This window comes from Pelodiscus sinensis, chromosome 9, assembly GCF_049634645.1.
Source record: "Pelodiscus sinensis isolate JC-2024 chromosome 9, ASM4963464v1, whole genome shotgun sequence".
Classification (NCBI taxonomy): domain Eukaryota; kingdom Metazoa; phylum Chordata; order Testudines; family Trionychidae; genus Pelodiscus; species Pelodiscus sinensis.
This window is the reverse complement of record NC_134719.1, coordinates 14,700,821-14,722,023: the sequence shown is the minus strand read 5'-3', so window position 1 is coordinate 14,722,023 and position 21,203 is coordinate 14,700,821. Positions and strand designations below refer to the sequence as shown.

At 43.8% G+C, this 21,203-nt stretch overlaps 1 protein-coding gene across 11 annotated transcripts in view; it reads right to left on the bottom strand.

Annotated features, from left to right (window-relative positions):
- FGGY (FGGY carbohydrate kinase domain containing) overlaps window positions 1–21,203 on the bottom strand; it is a 318,624-nt gene that overhangs the window by 31,171 nt on the left and 266,250 nt on the right. For 8 of the 11 annotated variants that reach the window (XR_012905874.1, XR_012905877.1, XR_012905871.1 and 5 more), the window contains 2 exons: window positions 17,629–17,723; window positions 290–952 (listed from right to left, as the gene is read on the bottom strand). Coding sequence is in view for 2 of the 11 variants with exons in the window: in XM_075936091.1 (XP_075792206.1) it covers window positions 11,738–11,764; window positions 17,629–17,723 (122 nt within the window). In the remaining 9 variants the exon portion in view is untranslated. Of the gene's footprint in view, window positions 1–289; window positions 953–8,635; window positions 11,765–17,628; window positions 17,724–21,203 lie in introns of those variants that run through there. The other 3 variants (XR_012905875.1, XM_075936090.1, XM_075936091.1) reach the window with 2 other exon arrangements.

Here is a 21,203-nt window from a genome sequence, read left to right as displayed (position 1 = left end):
CAATCAATCATGCATGCAACTGCTGTTCATGAGGGCATGCCCTCGCTGTAAGGGACTCACCTTCAGACAGGGGACTCAGAGATTGCCAACCCACCCGTGTGTGTTCTGGAAATGGCTCCTGGCACCATGTGGCGCACACCCACGTGTCAGACGCTACCGCTGCACGTGTTTGCACATGCACGGCCAGCTTCATGATGTTCAGGCTGAACATTACACGCTTCCCTTCTGCATCAGCCACTGTGCACCCATCTCCCCCACCCTGTGTGTGGCACAACCTCACAGCACTCACCTGCTGGTTCTTCCCTGTTGTCCTAAGACACCTGGGAGGCCTCTGGGGTCTGGGTGACCGGCTCCAGGGTGAGGGTCACAGTGTTCTCCTCCTCCTCCTCCTCCTCCAGCACCAGGTCTCGCTCTCCAGATTCCCTGGACTGCTCATGCTCCCACTCTGGTTCCTCCATGACAGGGTCTGATAACCCAGACTGCACGAGACGCAGTGGAGTCTGGGCTTCCCTACTGCCGAGAATGTGTGCCAGCTCCACATAGCATGGACAGTAGTGTGGGGCTGCCCCAGAGTGGGAGCTCTCATCTCGGGCCTTTGCATACTCCTGGTGCAATTCTTTAACTTTAGCCCACACTTTGTCCTGGGTGCGGGGGTGGTGCCTTCTCCAGGCCAGTGCCTGGGTCATGCGGCCATAAATTTCCACATTTCTGCGGCATGAGTGGAGGGCTTGCAAGGATTCCTTCTCAGACCACAGCTCCAGAAGACTCTTGATTTCTGGCCCTGACCATGCCGGTGCCCGGCGTTTGGAGCCCCTGAGTGGGTCCTCAGAAGTCTCCCTGTAAGTGCCTCCCTGTGACAGGGCTGGGATCCTGTGGGACAGGAAGAGTCGTGTGCTCTGGCTGACTTCCTGTCACAAACGACTGGCAGGGTGCCTGTCCCTTTAAAACATGGCTGCAGACAAGAACAATAGAGGTGCAAGGCATGCAGATGGACTGTCCACCAACGCTTTTCCTGGAGGCCTTTTTTTCCCCCCCTGAAAAAACTGGCTCCCCGCATCCCCACACACCTTTTTTTGACAGATCTCTGTTGAAAAATGTGTTCTTCCTTGTAAAACTAGGTTTACCACCATCGAAAAAACTGCCACATTCTTTCGATTTAATTTCGAAAGAATGCGGCGGTAGTCTAGACACAGGTAACTTTTTTTTGAAAAAAAGACTACTTTTCTCCAAAAAAACCCCCCTGTTGTTTAGATACACCCTTAAAGTTAAGCACATGGTTAAATCTTTGGCTAGATCAGGACACTGATGTAAACTGGTGTCGCTTCAATTAAATCAGTGGAATTTTGGTGGTTTACACTAGTTGCAAATCTAGCCCTGTACCGAAGCCCAGGATTAGCTGTCACTTTGTTATATAATCCACAGCAACAAACTCTCACATTCTCCAAAACAAGTTTTTACCTGTAATAATTTCTAGTGATATGGAATGACGACAAATCATCTAACGTGACAACGAGTGAAACACTGCTGTACAGCATGTATTGAGCTGATAATACATCAAACAGAGGGCAGCATATAACATGAGATGGCATTTGACTTAAAATATTTAACAGTGGTGGGGTTCTTAGATAGTTTTTTTCCTCAGCACTCAGCTCTAACGTGAAGATATGTGGGCCAGATGCTGCTGCCAAGCCTAGCAAACAATGAACGCTCTGCTTTTCATACAATGATTGAGGGGACTCTGTGGGGATTTTTGTATCGGTGAATTTCAGCAGCACAGCAATGTGAAAATGTTAGAGTAAGCAAAGCAAGCTCTTGTCAAGCAAGCAGGGCAACAGATGTCAACCGGCATCACATATCAGTAAACATTAATAGCATAGGAGGCTACTGATCTTAAGGCTTTAATGAAAACATCACAGCTATTGTTGACTGCCACATCCCAGTTGTTTGGTGGTGGGGTTTTCCTTAAATTGAACTACTGCCAGGTGATGAGATTCAACCTTAGGTAAATATTCTTGGCACCTAAAATAAAAAGATACTGCTTCCACAGACCTATTGCCATTTTAAACAAGTGAATTCAATGACTGGAACCTCAGCCCTTTATTAAGTGGTACAGTAAACTCCCCCAACCTGTGTGTCTCAGTCTTACCCAGCAATTATCGTTAGGGGTGAGAGAGTAGCTGGGTTTCCATTCAGTCCTCGTACTCTTTGCTGACAGTTCTGAGAAGGGTGTTAAGATATGCCAAACAAAATGGCATTTTTCTGTAATGTGAACACCACTGGTCCATAAGGAAATGGACAGAGGCCACCAAATCTTTGTCCCTTCATTTTTCTCTCTCATCTCTATTTCTCTAAAGCAATTTTGAATGTACAAAGGCTGAAGCTATTGCTGGTCTTTTAGTGGTTTCACACATGCCAAGAACTCGTATTAAAGCCAACTTCTTTATGCACTGAAGATTTTCTCATAGGAAGAGATTCATTTTCATTTCAGAAAGGGAGACTAAGAAACTGGTAACAGCATACAAACCCTTTCACCACTAACTCAATGCTTTGGATCTGGTCCTGGCTAAAAGTGACTACCATTACCATGTGATACCTTATCAGCCTCTGGGAAAGAGGCTGATACTTTATTCACAGACTCTGAGGTCAAAAGAGACCACTGTGATAATCTAATCAAACTTCTTGTGTAACACTGGCCATAAACGCCCCCAAAATAATTCCTAGAAAAACATCCCATCTTTGATTTAAAAACTATCTTTAGAACATGTAAATATTTGTGTCGCTTAAAACAAAAAATAACACTTCCACAGACTTACTGCCATTTTAAACAAGTTAATTTAATGGTCATTAATTACTGGTAACTCAACACACTATTTAAAAAGTATACTTTACTTTGTCTAAATTTGTTTAACTTCAACTTGCAACCACTGGCTTGTGTTATATATTTGTCTGCAAGACTAAAGAGCCCATTATTAAATATTTGTTCCCTGTGTAGATACTTACAGGCTGTAATCAAGTCACCCCGTCACTGTCTCTTTATTAAGCTAAACAGATTGAGCTCCTTGAGTCTATTATTATGAGGCATGATTTCTAAGCCTTTAATCATTCTCTGGCTCTTTTCATAACTCTTTCACATTTGTCAACATCCTTCTTGGACTGTGGGTGCCAGAACTGGACATAGCATTCCAGAATCCAAATAGAGAGGTAAAATGACCTCTTCACTGCTACTCGACACTCCCCTGTTTATACATCCCAGGATGGCATTAGCTCTTTCACATTGGGAGCTTATATCCATCTGATTATCCACCGTGACTCTCAAATCTTTTCCAGAGTCACTGCTTCCTAAGATAGAGTCCCCCAGTCAATAAGTGTGGCCTTCATTCTTTGTTCCTAGAAGCAGACATTGACAATTAGCCTATTAAAATGCATATGGTTTGCGAACACTGAATTTACCAAATGATCTACATCAGGGGTTCCCAAACTGTTTGCCATGGGGACCAGTAAATCCATTCACGAACTTTTGGAGGACCTGTAACGTTCATTTGCATATTTGCATATTCATTAATCAAATGATGAATATTCAAATAAGTTGTTTCTGGTCCTCCCAAAACCCCCAGTGCCAACTTTAGAAAAGCTTTTGATATGGTCACCCCAATATTTTTGCCAGAAGGTTAAGGAATATGGATTGGATAAATAGACTGTAAGACAGATAGAAAGCTGGTTAGACCAGGGTTTCCCAAACTTTTTACTTTAGTTGGAATCCTTTTTTTTCAGTACTGTTTTTTTGCAGCCCAAAAATATAAACACATAAAAAACAAACTGAGAAAATACCAGACATATAACATGTCTGGTATTTTCTCATTAGGTAAGTTGTATTATTACTAGATGTATCAGTTTGTAGTTTCAAACTGCCTGGCTGGTAAATGTGCTCAGGCTGCATGAGCGTGTCTACCAGACAGGCAGTTCGCAACTACTCGAGGGTGTGTGTGTGTGTGTGTGTGTGTGTGTGTGTGTGTGTGTGTGTGTGCGCGCGCGCGTGCGGACTAACTCATGCTTTGCGGGGGGAGGGGGAAGAGGGGCAGCGCCCCAAGATCTACATATGGCCGGGTCAGTCCTGCTCCCTGCAGGCCGATTCATTCCCCCCCCCCTTGCTCCCCCCGCTACGCCTCTGTCCAGCCCCACTTCCCCCAACCCTCTCCTGGGCAGCCAGTTCTCCCCTGCTTCTCCTCCCAATCTCCCTTGGCAGCACCATGGAGGGTGAGGAGAGCAGGCTAGAGCCGATATGCACAGGGAGCCAGCTTTTAAGCTAGCTCCCCGCGTGTGCCGATTCCATAGACCGGCCTACTACCCCTTGCTGCCTCCTACAGAGGCAGCGGGAGGGAGAAGGCAGGCAGGAGCCAGTGCTGCCTGCCTGCCTGCCCCTGTGCTGCTGCATCTATCAGAAGCAGCAGTGGGGGACGGTTCTGGAGAGACTGCTGTAAAGCAGCCTCTATCCGTGGTGGGTCTGGGCTCGCAGCATCCCCTGCCCAAGGGGGGTCTGAACGCCGCACAGACAAAAGCTACTCTGGGATCCTATGGAGCAGCCTCTGTCCCCTGCCAGTCTGGCCTGGCACAGACAGTCAGCAGGAGAGAGCTGGTCTGTGCGGGGAGCTTTTTTTAAAACTGGCTCCCCTCGCGGACCAGCTCCTGCCTGCCCCCCCACACTGCTGCCCTGGACAAAGAGGCAGCAGCATGGCATGGCAATGGACTCCCTGGGAGAGAGGCCGGGAGCACACTGGCTGCTGGCCCCGCCTCCAGGGACTATCGAATAATCATGTAACCACTAAAATTTGACGTAGTTACACAACTATTCAATTACACGCTTTCTAACATTTCCTAATTCCTATAGGACACCATTGGAAACACACACCTCAATGACAAATTCCCCATTTACAGTTATTTTTGAGACCTAGTTGGGAGCCAGTGTTTAATCTATTTAATGTGCGCCAAGTTAATTATATATAATTCTAATATTTGACTCAAAATCTTGTGAGGTACCAAGTGGGTGCAAGAGGCCTCATCCATGACTTTATATAACCTATTTGTTGCCAGTCAAAGCAGAGAGGTTAAGAACTGAATGGCTATGAAGACTCAGCTATCTTCTACTCTAACATGGTGCTCCCAGCGAAGGATACATTTGTGTAACTGAAACTTGAACTAACTCTTCTTACACCATGTCTTCCTGTGGATAAATGGATGACTTCTCCCTGTGGAGAGGCATGTCTCTCAAAAACCAAATGTACTTATATAATATAAATCAGAAGTAATCACCTGCCTTTTCCAGGAACCAGACCACATGATCTGCAGTAAACTGTGGACTCAAACTTCAAGCATGTGAATTTATCCGAAATCCTTTGGCATTGTTGAAGACCAAAGCCACAAGATCAGACCACCCCAAACCATTTCCTCCTGAACATCTTGTTGCCTCAGAATAGCCATCTAAACCTTCTTTTCCCCTATCAAAATTGCTTTGATTAAAAGATTTGGGAATAAAAAATATCCTGACACTGCAGAAAGCCCCTTAGTAAAAGGTGCATTAATAAGGTAAAAGCAAGCCAACAAAATGATTAATTTGCTTCTCTCATTCCATACTGTTTACACAAGTTGATTATAGCACTTAATTACTAATTTACCCTGCTTAAAAACAAGAGTGCTCTTCATTTTTAATGAGATGAGGGAAGGAGACTTGTCTACCTCAACAGGGAGAAGTCATTTTATTTCCTCTGTTGATGTTGTCTACCCCGTTATTAACATTTTCAAAGGCAAGAACTATAACTCCCCAATTTCCCCTGGTTTTCCTTTTTAAAAACAGAGAAGCAGATAAGTCTCACATCAGTCCTTGACCAAACTGGCTATGGATGGTGGAAAAATATAGGACCAGATCTTTAGCTAATGTATATCAGTGTAGCTATACTGAAGGCAATGGAGCTACACAAAATTATGCCAGAGGGGTAGCCGTGTTAGTCTGAATTATGGCTGACCTGGAACAACGCTTCCTCAGCTCTCGTCCACTTACACCCCTTCTCTACCTACGCTACATCGATGACATCTTCATCATCTGGACCCATGGGAAGGAGACTCTGGAAGAATTTCACCATGATTTCAACAGCTTCCACCCCACCATCAACCTCAGCATGGACCAATCTACACGGGAGGTCCATTTCCTGGACACCACGATACAAATAAGTGACGGTCATATCAATACCACCCTATACAGAAAACCTACCGACCGCTATACTTACCTGCATGCCTCCAGTTTCCATCCCGGACACACCACACGATCCATTGTTTACAGCCAAGCACTGAGGTACAACCGCATATGCTCCAAACCCTCAGACAGAGACCTACACCTACAAGACCTTCAACAAGCATTCTGTAAACTGCGATACCCACACGAGGAAGTGAGGAGACAGATTGACAGAGCCAGACGTGTACCCAGAAGCCTCCTGCTACAGGACAAGCCCAAGAAAGAAACCAACAGAACACCACTGGCCATCACCTATAGTCCCCAGCTAAAACCTCTCCAACGCATCATTAGTGATCTTCAGCCCATCCTGGACAATGATCCCTCGCTCTCACAGGCCTTGGGAGGTAGGCCGGTCCTTGCCCACAGACAACCCGCCAACCTGAAGCATATTCTCACCAGCAACTACACACCGCACCATAATAACTCGAACTCGAACTCAGGAACCAATCCTTGCAACAAACCTCGGTGCCAACTCTGCCCACATATATACACCAGCAATACCATCACAGGACCTAACCAGATCAGCCATACTGTCACTGGTACATTCTCCTGCACATCCACCAACGTAATATATGCCATCATGTGCCAACAATGCCCCACTGCTATATACATCGGCCAAACAGGACAGTCCCTACGTAAAAGAATCAATGGACACAAATCTGATATTAGGAATGGCAACATACAAAAACCTGTAGGGGAACACTTCAATCTGCCTGGACACACAATTGCAGATCTAAAAGTAGCCATCCTGCAGCAAAAAAACTTCAGGACCAGACTTCAAAGAGAAACTGCTGAGCTACAGTTCATCTTTAAGTTTGACACAATCAACTCTGGATTAAACAAAGACTGTGAATGGCTTGCTAACTACAAAAGCAGCTTCTATTCTCTTGGAATTCACACCTCCAGATCAGCTGCTAGAAGTGGGCCTCATCCTCCTTGATTGGATCCACCTGGTCATCTCCAGCCTGATCCTGGCCTGCATATTTATTCCTGCCTCTGGAAATTTCCACTACATGCGTCTGACGAAGTGGGTCTTTGCCCACGAAAGCTTATGCTCCTACACTTCAGTTAGTCTATAAGGTGCCACAGGACTCCTCGTCAAAATTATGCCAGTGGAGGAGCTGGTTCAAAGACTCAAACAACATGATCTGGAGCTTTATTCCTCTCTGAGTGAGCCAATATGAGCCTCTTCCCCAGGCCAGGCAATTATGACGTGTGCTCTTACAGCACATCATGTGTTACATGGTTCCACTACATTTAGAAGATCCAAGCAGTGCATGAATAAAACAATTTCAAGTTCTTGTAAATGGGAATTATGAACTAATCATTTCAAACATGTCATAATTACTATTATAATTTCAAGCAGGCAACACATCCCTTTGGTACTTATGGACTTTACTCACATATCCATCATTTTTAAAGGAATATTAAGATGCCCTATGTCCATATGGCTAATGGGAATGCTTCAGGGGACATTCAATTGATGTCTACAGGTAGCTCAGCTGCTCAACTACAATGGCTGTTTATATGAGGCAACCAATTTCTTAAGTAATTATACAGTGCTAGTCACAGCAGCATCTAGATAGCTTTCCGCTTACCTCTCAGAGACAGCAGAGAAAAAAACTGCAAACGATTTCACAAGTTACTTTCAAATGTGGAATATCTCACATACATCATAGTTAAAAATCAACTCCATTCAACTCCATTGTGTGTTTTAATGTTGGGTTCTTTTCTTATAGGTCAAAGATTTCTGCCCATATTTGACTCTTAATTTAACCACAGACATCAGAGTTATTTCCATGGCAACACACAGATGTCAATTCAAAACTATGATCTCACTACTGGAGCAAACAGAATGTGAGGCTCAGAAATGGGAGCCAATGATCCCTTTCAGACATGCGAAAAATGGATCGCAGATGAAAGCATAATCATAAGGGGTGTGTCTAGACTACATGCCTCCTTCGACGGAGGCATGTAGATTAGCCAGATCGGAAGAGGGAAATGAAGCCGCGATTAAAATAATCGCGGCTTCATTTAAATTTAAATGGCTGCCCCGATCTGCCGATCAGCTGTTTGTCGGCAGATCGGGGCAGTCTGGACGCAACGCGCCGACAAAGAAGCCTTTCTTCATCGGCACAGGTAAGCCTCGTGAAACCAGGTTTACCTGTGCCGATGAAGAAAGGCTTCTTTGTCGGCGCATCGCGTCCAGACTGCCCCGATCTGCCGACAAACAGCTGATCGGCAGATCGGGGCAGCCATTTAAATTTAAATGAAGCCGCGATTATTTTAATCGCGGCTTCATTTCCCTCTTCCGATCTGGCTAATCTACATGCCTCCGTCGAAGGAGGCATGTAGTCTAGACACACCCAAGGGGAATGAGAAGGGAACTTTCTCCCTCAAATTTGCCAGTGTGGTGGAGGAGAGGTCAGGGAGGGAGGGAACTGGAAGCCATTCTAGACCCTGGAGTGCTGTTGTGGGGCAGGCAGGCTCAACACTTCTTCATCTGTGGGGCTGCCCAAGAGCTGGTAAGTAGAGATCAAAGTTCTGCATGTGCTGGACAGAGGCAACATCATACTCAGTCTGCAGGAGGAGCCAGAAGCAGAAGTTCAGCATTGCTCTAGTAGAACAACAGGAAGCACATTCTCTCCCCCCACAGAACTGGAGAAGCTATAGGAAACTACTGGCCCTCTTTCCAAAATGGGGAGCAATGTACTTCTTGGAGGGGGACACAACTTACTGGGGGAGTCTGGTTCCAAAGGGGTGAGAACACAGAGGAAGTTGGACACACAGAATAGTGGGTGGAGGAGAGATAGAGCTACAAAGCACTGGAGGAATACAGGAAGAGAGAGAGATGCATATGTTCAGGAATCCACAGGTGTAGATGCACATGTAGCCCACTGATCACACTTATTGTGTTATTTATATATTATTAAAAAGGGCTTTAGAGGCGATCCTGGCAATTATAGATTGGTAAGTCTAACTTCAGTACCAGGCAAATTAGTCAACACAATAACAAAGAATAAAATTGTCAGGCATGTAGAAGAACATAATTTGTTGGGCAAAAGTCAACATTGTTTCTGTAAAGGGAAATCATGTCTTACTAATCTATTAAAGTTTTTTGAAGGGGTTAACAAACATGTGGACAAGGGGGATCCAGTAGATATAGTATATTTAGATTTTCAGAAAGCCTTTAACAAGGTCCCTCACCAAAGGCTCTTGGGTAAATTACATTGTCATGGGATAAAAGGGAAGGTCCTTTCATGGATTGAGAACTGGTTAAAAGACAGGAAACAAAGGGTAGGAATAAATGGTAAATTTTCAGAATGGAGAGGGGTAACTAGTGGTGTCCCTCAAGGGTCAGTCCTGGGACCAACTCTGTTCAACTTATTCATAAATTATCTGGAAAAAGGGGTAAGCAATGAGGTGGTAAAGTTTGCGGATGATACTAAACTGTTTAAGATAGTCAAGACAGAAGCAGACTGTGAAGAACTTTAGAAAGATCTCACCAAACTGAGTGACTGGGCAACAAAATGGCAAATGAAATTTAATGTGGATAAGTGTAAAGTAATGCATGTTGGAAAAAATAACCCCAACTATACATACAGTCTGATGGGGGCTAATTTGGCTACGACAAACCATGAAAGAGATCTTGGAGTTATTGTGGACAGTTCTCTGAAAACTCCCACACAGTGTGCAGCGGCAGTCAAAAAGGCAAATAGGATGTTAGGAATTATTAAGAAAGGGATAGAAAATAAGACACAGAATATCTAACTGCCCCTGTATAAAACTATGTACACCCACATCTTGAATACTGTGTACAGATGTGGTCTCCTCACCTCAAAAAAGATCTTTTGGCCTTGGAAAGGGTTCAGAAAAGAGCAACTAAAATGATTGGGGTTTGGAATGGGTCCCATATGAAGAGAGGCTAAAGCGACTGGGACTTTTTAGTTTAGAAAAGAGGAGACTGAGGGGGGATATGATAGAGGTATATAAACTCATGAGTGGTGTGGAGAGGGTGAATAAAGAAGTTATTTAACAGAAGAACTAGAGGACACCAAATGAAATGAATGGGTAGCAGGTTTAAAACTAAAAAGAAAGTTCTTCTTCACAAAGCGCATAGTCAACCTGTGGAAATCCTTGCCAGAGGAGGCTGTGAAGGCTAGGACTATAACAGAGTGTAAAGAGAAGTTAGATAATTTCATGAAGGTTAGGTCCATAAAAGGCTATTAGCCAGGGGATAGAAATGGTGTCCCTGGCCTCTGTTTGTCAGAGGCTGGAGATGGATGGCATGAGACAAATCACTTGATCATTGTCTTAGGTCCACCCCCTCCGGGGCACCTGGTGTTGGCTGCTGTCGTCAGACAGGATACTGGGCTAGATGGACCTTTGGTCTGACCCAGTACGGCCGTTCTTATGTTCTTATTTATTTGCAGTCACTCTCACAACATGCTTAGATACTTTCCAAGTACTGAAACTCTGACATTTATTTATTGAACACTTTTACCTAGGAGGAATTGCTGATATAAACTGGAAACAATAACTTTTCTATACAAAACAATCACACAGCAATGTGCATAGACAGCGAAGCGGAACCCTCATGCTCAATTAGCCTCTAAATCAGGGGTGGGAAACCTCAGACCCAAGGGCCACATCTAGCCCCTGGCTTGCCTGGATTGAGGCTAAGGGCTGCCCTTAGCATTGGGGAGCCTGCGCTGGCACTCCGGCCCCACCACTACCCCACTGTGGGGCTGGAGCACACAAGATCTCCTAGGTTGGGCTCCCCTAGGCTCTGGTGTGGGAGAGGAATGTGGGGAGTGTTTTTCTTCTTCTCAATCAGGGGCCACGTCAGTGAAGGATTTTTTGTTTGTTTGTTTGTTTGGGGGGGCGGGGTTTGTTTCTCACTTGTGTTCAGCCCCTGACTGATTTTTCTGTGGGTCAGTGGCCCCTGACCTAGAAAAGGTTCCCCAGCCCTGAACTGGCTCATCGTGGTAGCCGTGCTAAGGCCACTTCATTCACGGACATATACATTTCAAAAATCCTTCACACCCTGCAATTTTATATGGCAATGAACCACCACCATGCATTGTCTCCTGTGTGTCAATGCTGAGCCAGGTGGGCTGTTTTTATAGCTTGCAGCTATAGAAACATAACTAACCAGCTAAAAGAAAACAGTGCATAGCTGGTGCAAATTAAAAGACAAAACCAAATCACAAAAAAGGAAAACAGTCTTTTTTCCCCCTCAGGAGATTCTAGAGATTTACATAATCAAGGACGAAATGGGAGGAAATTTTGATCATGCTGAGCATTCTTTTATTGGGTAGACCCATTGTTTTAATTCCTCTTTACCAAAGAGAAGAAAAAAACACATACAGAAGGGATACATGAAGAGGAAAATAGGGAACTCAACATTCTTTGAAGGAACAACACATGGTGACCAGGCATCAGAGATGGATGTTATAAATCTTTTCTTGGTAGAATTACCTAAAGATGAAATTGAAGTTTTGAATCAAGACATGGGTTTTTAACCCCACACTGGAATCTGGCAAATTAGATTGTAACATGGGCTGTTACAAATTTTGCAGTAACCTTCATTTCAAACATTTCTTTGCAAGATGTTCTGTATTCTGAAAACTCTGTTAGCACAGATGTGGTCAATAAAGATAATGAATAAAAGGGCAATATGATATTTTAAAAGAAATCCCCTTTAATCCAGGAGTCATTAATGCATTCCTGGTGACTTGCTCTCATCTTTAAGATAGGATTTCAATACTTTATTTGAAATATTCTATCAAAAGAAAAAATTTGCAAGATTTAAAAGTTGGAATCTGACTGCTTTTGGGGGGGAAAAAAATCTATGCAGTGTACCCCTTAAAGAGCACTTAAGAGTATTACTGTATAAGCGGAGAGAAAGTCCGGCGATAAACTGGTGCTTAGTGCTTTGTGAGAAGAAGCATGCTTAGGGCTACAGTATAGCTACTTCAAGTAAGAAACCATAATTGCTGCAGTAAATATAAATAATGACTCTGATCAAAACCCCAGGAAGGTCAATGGAGAGATTCCTATACATTTAAGTGGGCTTTTGGGTAAAATATATTGACATACAGATAATTCACTACCCTGCATAAGGAATGGTATTCTTTAGAGATTTTCTAAACGATATCACTATTGTACTTCTGTGTTCCCCCTCCTCCAGATCAAGGATCACCCCACAGCTGTGAGGTCTGTCTGTGCAGCACCATGATCATGGAACCTGAAGAAGGTATGCCACATGTCTGGGGCTCTACAGAGTGCAAAGTGAACAAGAAAGGAAGGCAGAGTCGAGTTCCAATGCTTCTTCCAGTCATGAGGAGACAGACATAGGCAAAGTTCAACTGTAGTTACTAGTTCTTATTTTATTTTAACTTTCTGCTTAGCAATGAACACCTTGGGTGGCAGAGCACTACAAATGAAGGCCAGGATTAAAAGAGGACTAGAAATTTTGGATGGCCTAGTTGGATGTCTAACTTGTGACATTCTAAAGAAGCCCAATCTTCACCTCAGACCACTTTAAGGTACTTCGTGCTGAGAAATCAGAAACCAAGGTATTCCAAAATCACTTTTTAACAAGTTGCCAAAATTACTAGGACAAATCCAATCAAAACACCCACTTAAATGAATGACTGGGTAAGGACTATGTAAAAATCAAGCAAAGGCCTTACAATAATCTGCCTCCTTGTTATTTTGGACAAACAAAGAGCTCTGAAAAAAGAGCTACACTACATCACTATCATAACAGTCAATAATAATGTCTTCTATTGGCAAACATTATAATAAAGCTAACCATAATTTATGGCAGCAGCACTGAGAATGGTATTAGGTGGGAAGAGGCCTGCAAAAGGGTGTGTGAGAGAAAGGAGATAAAGTTAATGAAAATCAGATTACCCCACTGTATATAAGTTTAATCAAGAGTATGGGGCTTACATGGCTTCTTGCTTCTAATTGTAGCATAGTTAATACATAGATTCCCCATTAAAACTATTTTTTAATTATGTAAATGGTCTCTAGCGCTGTGCAACTAGTATTACTGTATGTTGCAGGTAACATATTTTAACCAGTAGCATGTTCTGAAAATGTGTTCTGTGGAAACATTTATGGTGTGATTTTTCTCCCAAGTTACAGGAATATAACTGCGTGCTGCGACAAGATTCAAGTGCACGACCTGTTCCCTAGTGAACAAGATGCTCAGATACCATGGTAATGAGGATGATATAAATACCTAGAGAGACAGATTAGTTTCCCCCTCTCACATGTACAGGGGCTTTTTAAGGCACTGCTATGGACTTGTTCCTGATCCAAAGCTCATTAAAGTCAATGGAAACCATGCCATTGACATGAACAGGGTCTGAATCAGACCCTATGAGAGTGAATACTTGGAAGACAAGAAAAAGAGGCTGCCTTTAGGAAGGGTCAGGTTCTACAGGTCATAAGACTGGACTGAACTTCAGACCAGGGAGTTTTCCCATCATTCTTTTATCTGCTATGTTTACTTTTTTATTCATTCCTTATCATAAACTGTTTTATTTAAAGAATGAAAAAGCATTGCTGAATGTGATTTTGTTTTTTTCGCTAAATTCTCCCACCAGTTTATATATGCCAAATTTGTGCACAATTACTGTTATTATTCATTCAAATAACTTATTTTTATACTCAAAATGCCAGATATGCATCTAATGGCCACTGGCGTGCGAAAATGTCAAGTTGCACATGCAATTGCAACAACACTTGTAAATTAACAACATAATTGCACCTTAGCAGTACTGAACATCACACATTTGAAATTTAAATGAGAGCCATAAGTCTTTGACTTTATAAGCTAATTCTTTTTTGCATGTGCATTTTGATCATGATGAAGTCTCCTCGCAGAAAAGCATAGTTTGCAACTGATGACTGGCCATATGCCATCATGCAATGTCTTTATCAAAGGATCAAATGTATTATTTTGAATGTTATGCTTCAGTGAGAGCCACTGACTGATTCAGGAATGCAATAGCTGATTCAGATAGGCTGTCAAAAGACTTTGTATCAAATATTACAATACAGCACCTTCAGAAACATTTCTGAACATTTGAAGTTAATGGTAATGTAGGTGTTCAGCACATCAGAAAAACCAGACCATTTTTACTTAGGTGCATAGGAATGGATGAAGGTACCAAATATTTAGGTATCTGTAGTGGTTCAGTGGTGCAGTTCCTTCCCCTCCGGGTTCATAGGAGGCCAGTTTGCCTCTCTGCGTCTAGGGGCATCACCTGTTGTGGGGAATTAGTGATGCAGCAAGAATCTATAGCTTGGACGTGTATTCAAGGTTGAGCAGCAAAGCAGATAGGTAGCCCAGGCCCTCAGGCAGGGAAGGGCAGGGCAGGGCAGTGAGTTTGTAGCTTGGGCCTGTCCTCAGGGTCAAGCAGCAAACCTCTATTTTGGCCAGTCCTCAGCCCCTCCATGGTCAGCAGCAGTTTCCCAGTTTGGGAGCAAACAGGAGGTGTCTGGTTCCTCCTGCAGCTGTAGCCCAACTGAGCTTTCAGATCCACCTTTTATACTTCCTGTCCTGCCCACTGACTTCCAGCTGGAGGGGTGAATATGACTTGGCTCTGCCCACCAGGATTGCGTGAGGGGTTCCTCCTCCTCCGAGTCTGTGGGAGGTCAGTCTGCCTCACTATGGTAGTCAACAATCTTAATTTCAAATTCTACAGACACTGATGAGGATAGTCAAAAAGTGCTCATGCCACGTCTCGACAAGTACCATTTCAACAGTATGACCTAGGTCAGGCCTACTCAAAAAGTGGCCCGTGGGCCACATGCAGCCTGCGGCCCATTTGTTTCTGGCCCGCAGTGTGGTTTGTATCCTTTGAACATGGCCTCCGCTGGGAACACATTCCACAATGGCTAGGCATCTCCCCAGTGGGGTGAGCACTGAAAGATGCAGGCAGGTTGGCTGGCTGGAACAGATAGATACAGGGTGTCGGTGTTTCTAGCCCCCAGGGAGGAGATGCCAAGGCATTGTGGGAAGTGCTTTGTATTCATGCCCATCAGTGTGAAAGGTGCTATTTGCATATATTTGCATATCTATTTGCATGTATATGCAACCACATTAAAGTTGCGGCCCTCGGCATGCGCTTTGAGTATCATTGTGGCCCCTCAGAGCTTCCAACGTTGAGTAGCCCAGATCTAGGTATTAGCTCTTACAGTGCTTTTCATCAGCAGATCTCAAAGGTCAGTATCAGCTTGTTAGTTACATAGGGAAACAGAGGCATAGAGATTTTAAATGACCTGTCCAAGGTTATCCATCAGGGGTTACTGTGTTCCTAATTTAAAAGGGTGTACTTAAGCTTCTAGAATGAGGTTTCCCCAAGGGATATCAACACAATCTTTTCACTGAAGGAAGTAAATGTAATAGATCTGTGATGTAATTGGCTGAAAGGGTCCAGCTGCAGTTTACAGGAGAAAAGTATTTGAAGGAGTCTGCTGCACTGTAGTATTTGACAGGGTATTTATTCTGACTTTCCTGGGTGGATTATACTTTTTGAAAAATTTTGGGTATGCCAAGATAAGGAGACATGTTTAAAATAAAAAAACCCTACACACATGAGAAAAGGCATCTGACTCTGAGCAACTTCATAGCATAGGAGTTACCAACATTTACAAAACCAGACATGGTACTGTGCGTTTTGAAATATTAACTCACCAAGTATCAGTGTGTATGACAGCGTAATTTAAACTAAGTACCCATATATCTGAGGCCAGAAGATAATCTTCAAAAGATTAATGGAAGAGCAATAATTAAATATGAAGCCCTGTCACGAGAAGCTTTTACTGAAATCAATTATATTTTTCAGAATTATAGAGTTCTAATTGCAAGCACCACAAGGGTACAATACAGGTACGCTACAATACAAGATTCTTAATTTGATGCAAGATTCACTTTTCTGAGGCTATGTCTAAACACTGGGGAAGATCGATGCTACTGTGATCAATCTTCTGGTGTTTGAAGATTTACCGTGTCTAGTTAAGACTTGCTAAATCAAACCCAGAGGGCACCTCCATCGGTGGCCAATACTCCTGGTCCTCTGAGGAATAAGGGAAGCCAACAGAAAGTGACAGTGAGGAAACGCAAATTAAGGTTCGTCAACTCCAACTATGTCATTAATGTTGCTGGAGTTACATATCTTGATTAGACTTTCCCCTTTAGTGTAGACCTGGCCTGAGAGAATTCTCATGAAAGGAAACGGCTATTCACAGCTAATCCAGATCATTCAGCAGAATCTGTTTGGAAAAATTTGGAACACTAACCCAAATGTTCAACTGGTGTAAATCTGCTTATTGGCTTCAATGGAACTATGTTAATTTATACCAGTTGTGGATCTGCCCCACTATTCAGTTTCTGTTTAAAATTTCATTTAACAATTTCTGTGCTTGCCTTAAAAAAATGAAGGCAGAGGCTGTCCTGGAAAGAGTATTTGCAATTGCATTATAATTTACAGTCTAGTGCGATGGTGTCCAACACTAGCCGCTGGCCACCTGTGGCTATTTGGCTGGTTGAGTGTAGCTAGTCCGCTATGGCTACTGCTTCAGAACTGGTTGGACACCACAGGTTTAGTGCACAATGTGTACAACTCAGCATGAAACCATGCAACATCTGTTTAAATGTTTGTGACTATGTCATCCTCTAGCAGCTGATATACAAAAGATAAAAGTTCGAATGCTACTTCTACTAAAGTTAACAAAGTTAAGTAGCCAGAGTCGATGTTTTTGGAACAAAGATTCTTAAATTCCATCCTTAGTAGTGACCCTTGAGTCACTGCGGCAGTCACTGCAATATTTATAACAACATGGAAGTTTTACAGTGTGGTCTATGTTTAAGATTTCCCAGTGCCAGGAAGTGGAAGTAGGGCTAACCATGAATGTGATAGGCTGGGATGAAAGAGTGGATGTATTAGCAGTGGTTACAATGCTAGGACCTGAGACTGTTTTGAGGTGCAGCCATATTCACGTCCTGGAGTGCACTGAAAGATCCGGGCCTTACTGAACACTTTTCCTATTTATCTGTTACCTAGGTGAACGCTACAAGCAGTGATTTGTGCTTGCCTCACCTTACAGCTCAAAGACAAGTTTCTCCAATACACAAGAGAAATACATGTATAACAAAAGGAAGAAAATAATTGGTAAATACACTGGAGACTGGAATCTTCCTTGCTGAGTAGTGATCCTACATTTTCCTTCCATTTTAATTATAACCTGAGTGTGATGCCAGATATAAAAGTGTGAATGAAAACTGGAAACAGTAGGATTTGGGAGTTTCCATTATTACCTACCTGTACAGAAGCGAAATCGCCAGAAGCACAAGCTCCTAGAATAGCAGCACCAACTAAAACAGACTCCACCTCTTTGGACAGCACAATGGGCTTTCCTATACAAGAAACAAACACACCTCTGTTGGAAAATGAAATGGTGCAGCGCTAAATACACAACTAATTAAACTGAGAAAGAATAAACCTCTAGCCTAACAGACAACTACACAAACCCCTTACACTGCTAAGCAATAGCATTTCTGCAGTACCTATCCCAGGCTGTAGGTAAAATACAGAATTTACATACATTTCAGTAAAATATTAACACACAACATAGATTTTACAAAGAACAAAAATGACAATATCTGACAATATCTTCCCAATTGGAAACATCTTTAAAATCAGCCATCCGCACTCTCTGAATCAGTCCTCTGCTTAAGAGGTGACCCGCAATGTGTTACCTACCAGTTCTGGGGAGCTAGGGCATGAAACTCATGGAGAACACCCCCATCTCCACCCTCGGGTCTGTGCTTGAACCAAAGACAAAGCAATGAAAAGGCAGAGGAAAATGCATCTCAACTCCTCTGGACACGTGTGATAGAATTAAGGAAACACCCCTAGCCTCATCTACATTGAAGATAGAACAGATAGACATCTACATTAGCATACAGAATGAAGAACAGCACTTTCCAAGCAAGAACCACACTGAACTATGGGATACCAAAAGCAGAAAGCACTGCCTGATGGGAAATCTCAGCTCTGGATGATAAGGAACCCCTGCCTATTCACACCCAAATCAGTAATTATCAGACCAATTGTAGTAATAGATCCTCTATTGATTTCCAAAATACTGAAACTGCCTACTTGCTATGAGCTCTCTCAAGGAACACCACCCATAGTCAGGAACGTTCCGTTTCTATTGTTTAGCCTAAACAAAACTTTAGAATACTCCTTGAACCTTCTGTTTCCCCATAAACAAATCCAGTGTTCCCTGTGAACCATTGTTATCTCCCTACTAAAACTCCTATCCTTGCTCAAGAAAAGTGTTCTGATGCCTGGACCTAAAGTTTGCATCAATTCCATTGGGACTTCATCTGCTCCTGAGTGATTGTGCTGGGGGCTCTACTCTGCTGTGCCTGTCTCCAACACTCAGGACCCCAACTACCATCACCATCTGGGAGTCCCAATCAGTTCAAACTTCATGGAGTAGGGAAATATCTCTCTCTCTCTCTCTCTCTCTCTCCCTCTCACCCCTCTCTTCCCTCCCCACCTCTCCCTAGGCATAGCCTCCTGACCTTGCCTTCTGTGATCAGTTATGGTTTGCTAGCCCTAACATTTGCAATCAGATTTAAGTTTAATATTGTAACTGTTTTGTTGGTTTGTCTCCCCTTGTATGGTTACTCCCTAGAAATAAATAACTGTCATTGTTAAGCTGATTGCTTCTCTCTCTTTTCTCTCTCTCACTCCCTCGGGGCTGTTGAGTTGGCTTCCTCATTCACTCTGAAACAACGCTTCCTGTACCTAAGCTAAAGATCCCTGTAGCGCCCCAAAATCCTATGGGCTGTGCTCATCAGGTAGGTTACTAGCAGAACGATTGTGGTGTGAAAGTGGGGACAGGGAGGTGCTGAACCTGGGGGCATATGAGGTTAGTAAGTTCAAGTTCTGTTAAACACAGCCCACTAAGTCCAAGGGCACATGAGGATCACAGCTTGGCACTGCTGTGCAACGCAGCCTACTGAGTTCAGGGACATAAGGGGTCAGCTTGTGAATGCTGATTAACCCGTCCTCTCACACATGCTCTGTTAGTGGATGTGAGTGTCTGTATGTTCGTCTGATTCTATGGTGGGAAGAACCCAGTTCTGGGGCACATAGTTCCTGCAGAAGAGCTCCATTGGGAGGGAACTGGCAGCAGGGATAAGCACAGCTCCATATGAGAGCACAAGCAGCATGCTCACAGCACTTCCCCCTCCCCCATAAGAGTAACCCTAATAAATAAGCACATCCCAGAGTCACAGGCAAATCTGGTAACAAGAGGGAAAATGGGAATGTATCATTTTCTCCTTCTTTGGTATTAAAAAAAGGAGCAGCAGCTTGAGTCCTTCCTCCTTTCCCACAAAAGTGTATCAACAATGTCAACTCTCCTTTTCCCCTTTTGTTTGTTTTGATTTATGTTGTGTTGCTGGAAGACCCGAAGTGGTAAACTAGCAGTTCTCCCCATGCTTCTGTGAACTGACTGAACCCTAAGATTTTTTTTTCCCAATACAGGTTGAACCTCTCTAGTCTGAACTCTCTGGTCTGGCAACATCCATGGTGCAGCATGATTTTAGTTAGCCAGACATCTGCTTATCATGGGTGTGGCCAAGTTTTCTATGGTCCCATAAAGTTTGTTTGCAGCCACCAGTCCTGGTGCTCAGTGTCCATGCTGTTATTTAGCTCTAATTTACCCGTATATGTCTTCTAAGAGACCAGTAAGCAGTGGAAGTGTTGGTATTGTAGCTAGACCAAGGGTTGGCAACCTTTCAGAAGACGTGTGCTAAGATTTAACTTATTCGCGGGTCTGTGTGCCGGCGGGAGGGGAGGGAAGGGGATGGAGCAGGCGCAGGATGGGTATGGCGACCATATTTTCTGCAGCTAGGAAGAACGGTTTAATTTAAACGATTAAACAGATTAAGCATTTTAACTTTCTCATGTTGGTTTATCAAACTTCATTTTAAATAAAGTAAAATATTATCTCCAACACAAAAGGTTTCAATGTTTTCTTTATTTATGGGAGGGATGGGGAGCCTTTTTTGGGTCAGGAGGGAGGGGGGAGGGACAGTCACTGACCCACAGAAAAATCAGCTAGGGACCACACAAGTGAGAAGCAAAAAAACTTCTCAAAAAATCTCCAACCCTCACTGATGTGGCCCCCAACTGAGACACTTCACTCCTCTGGTGCTCCAGCCTAGCGAGGTGAGGGGAAGGGACAGGGAGAACTGAGGGTCAGGGCTGGCCACCTCGCGTGGGCCTTGTGAAGATTAATGTTTGCACAAGATTAAACTTTATCCAGACTGTTATGCAGCTGGACAGCACCATTACTGTAGGGTGCTACTGGCAATCCTCCTCCAACCCACAGACTGACATTCCATTTCCGGGGGGAAGAGGAACAAAGAAGAGTCTCCCAGAAGCAATAATAAACCATCAATATCCCCACTATAAGCAAAGACATGAGAACCCCATTACGCCAAGGAGCAGAACTACCGCCAAGATTTAATGCTCACTGCTACCCTCTGACACAGGCCTCACAAAGCTCGCTGCCCATAGAGCCTGTCTTCCCCTACAATCCTCCCTCTCCTCTGCCATCAGCTTCCCTTCTAGTGGGGCCCTCCCTCTCCCCTACAAGCTGCCTTCTTGTACAGCCCTTTGCCTGCAGTTCTTGTCTCTCCCCTGTGCCTTCCCCTACAATAGATCCTCCCTCACTAGTCCCTCTGCTATATTCCCCCCCCCCAGTCCCCCTCCCAAACAGCTCCTCCCCCCAACAGAACCCTCCTGCCGCTCCCCTCCCAAAATGTGTCTCTGCCCAGGATCCCCATGGTACACCCCAGGCGTCACTCCCCTGG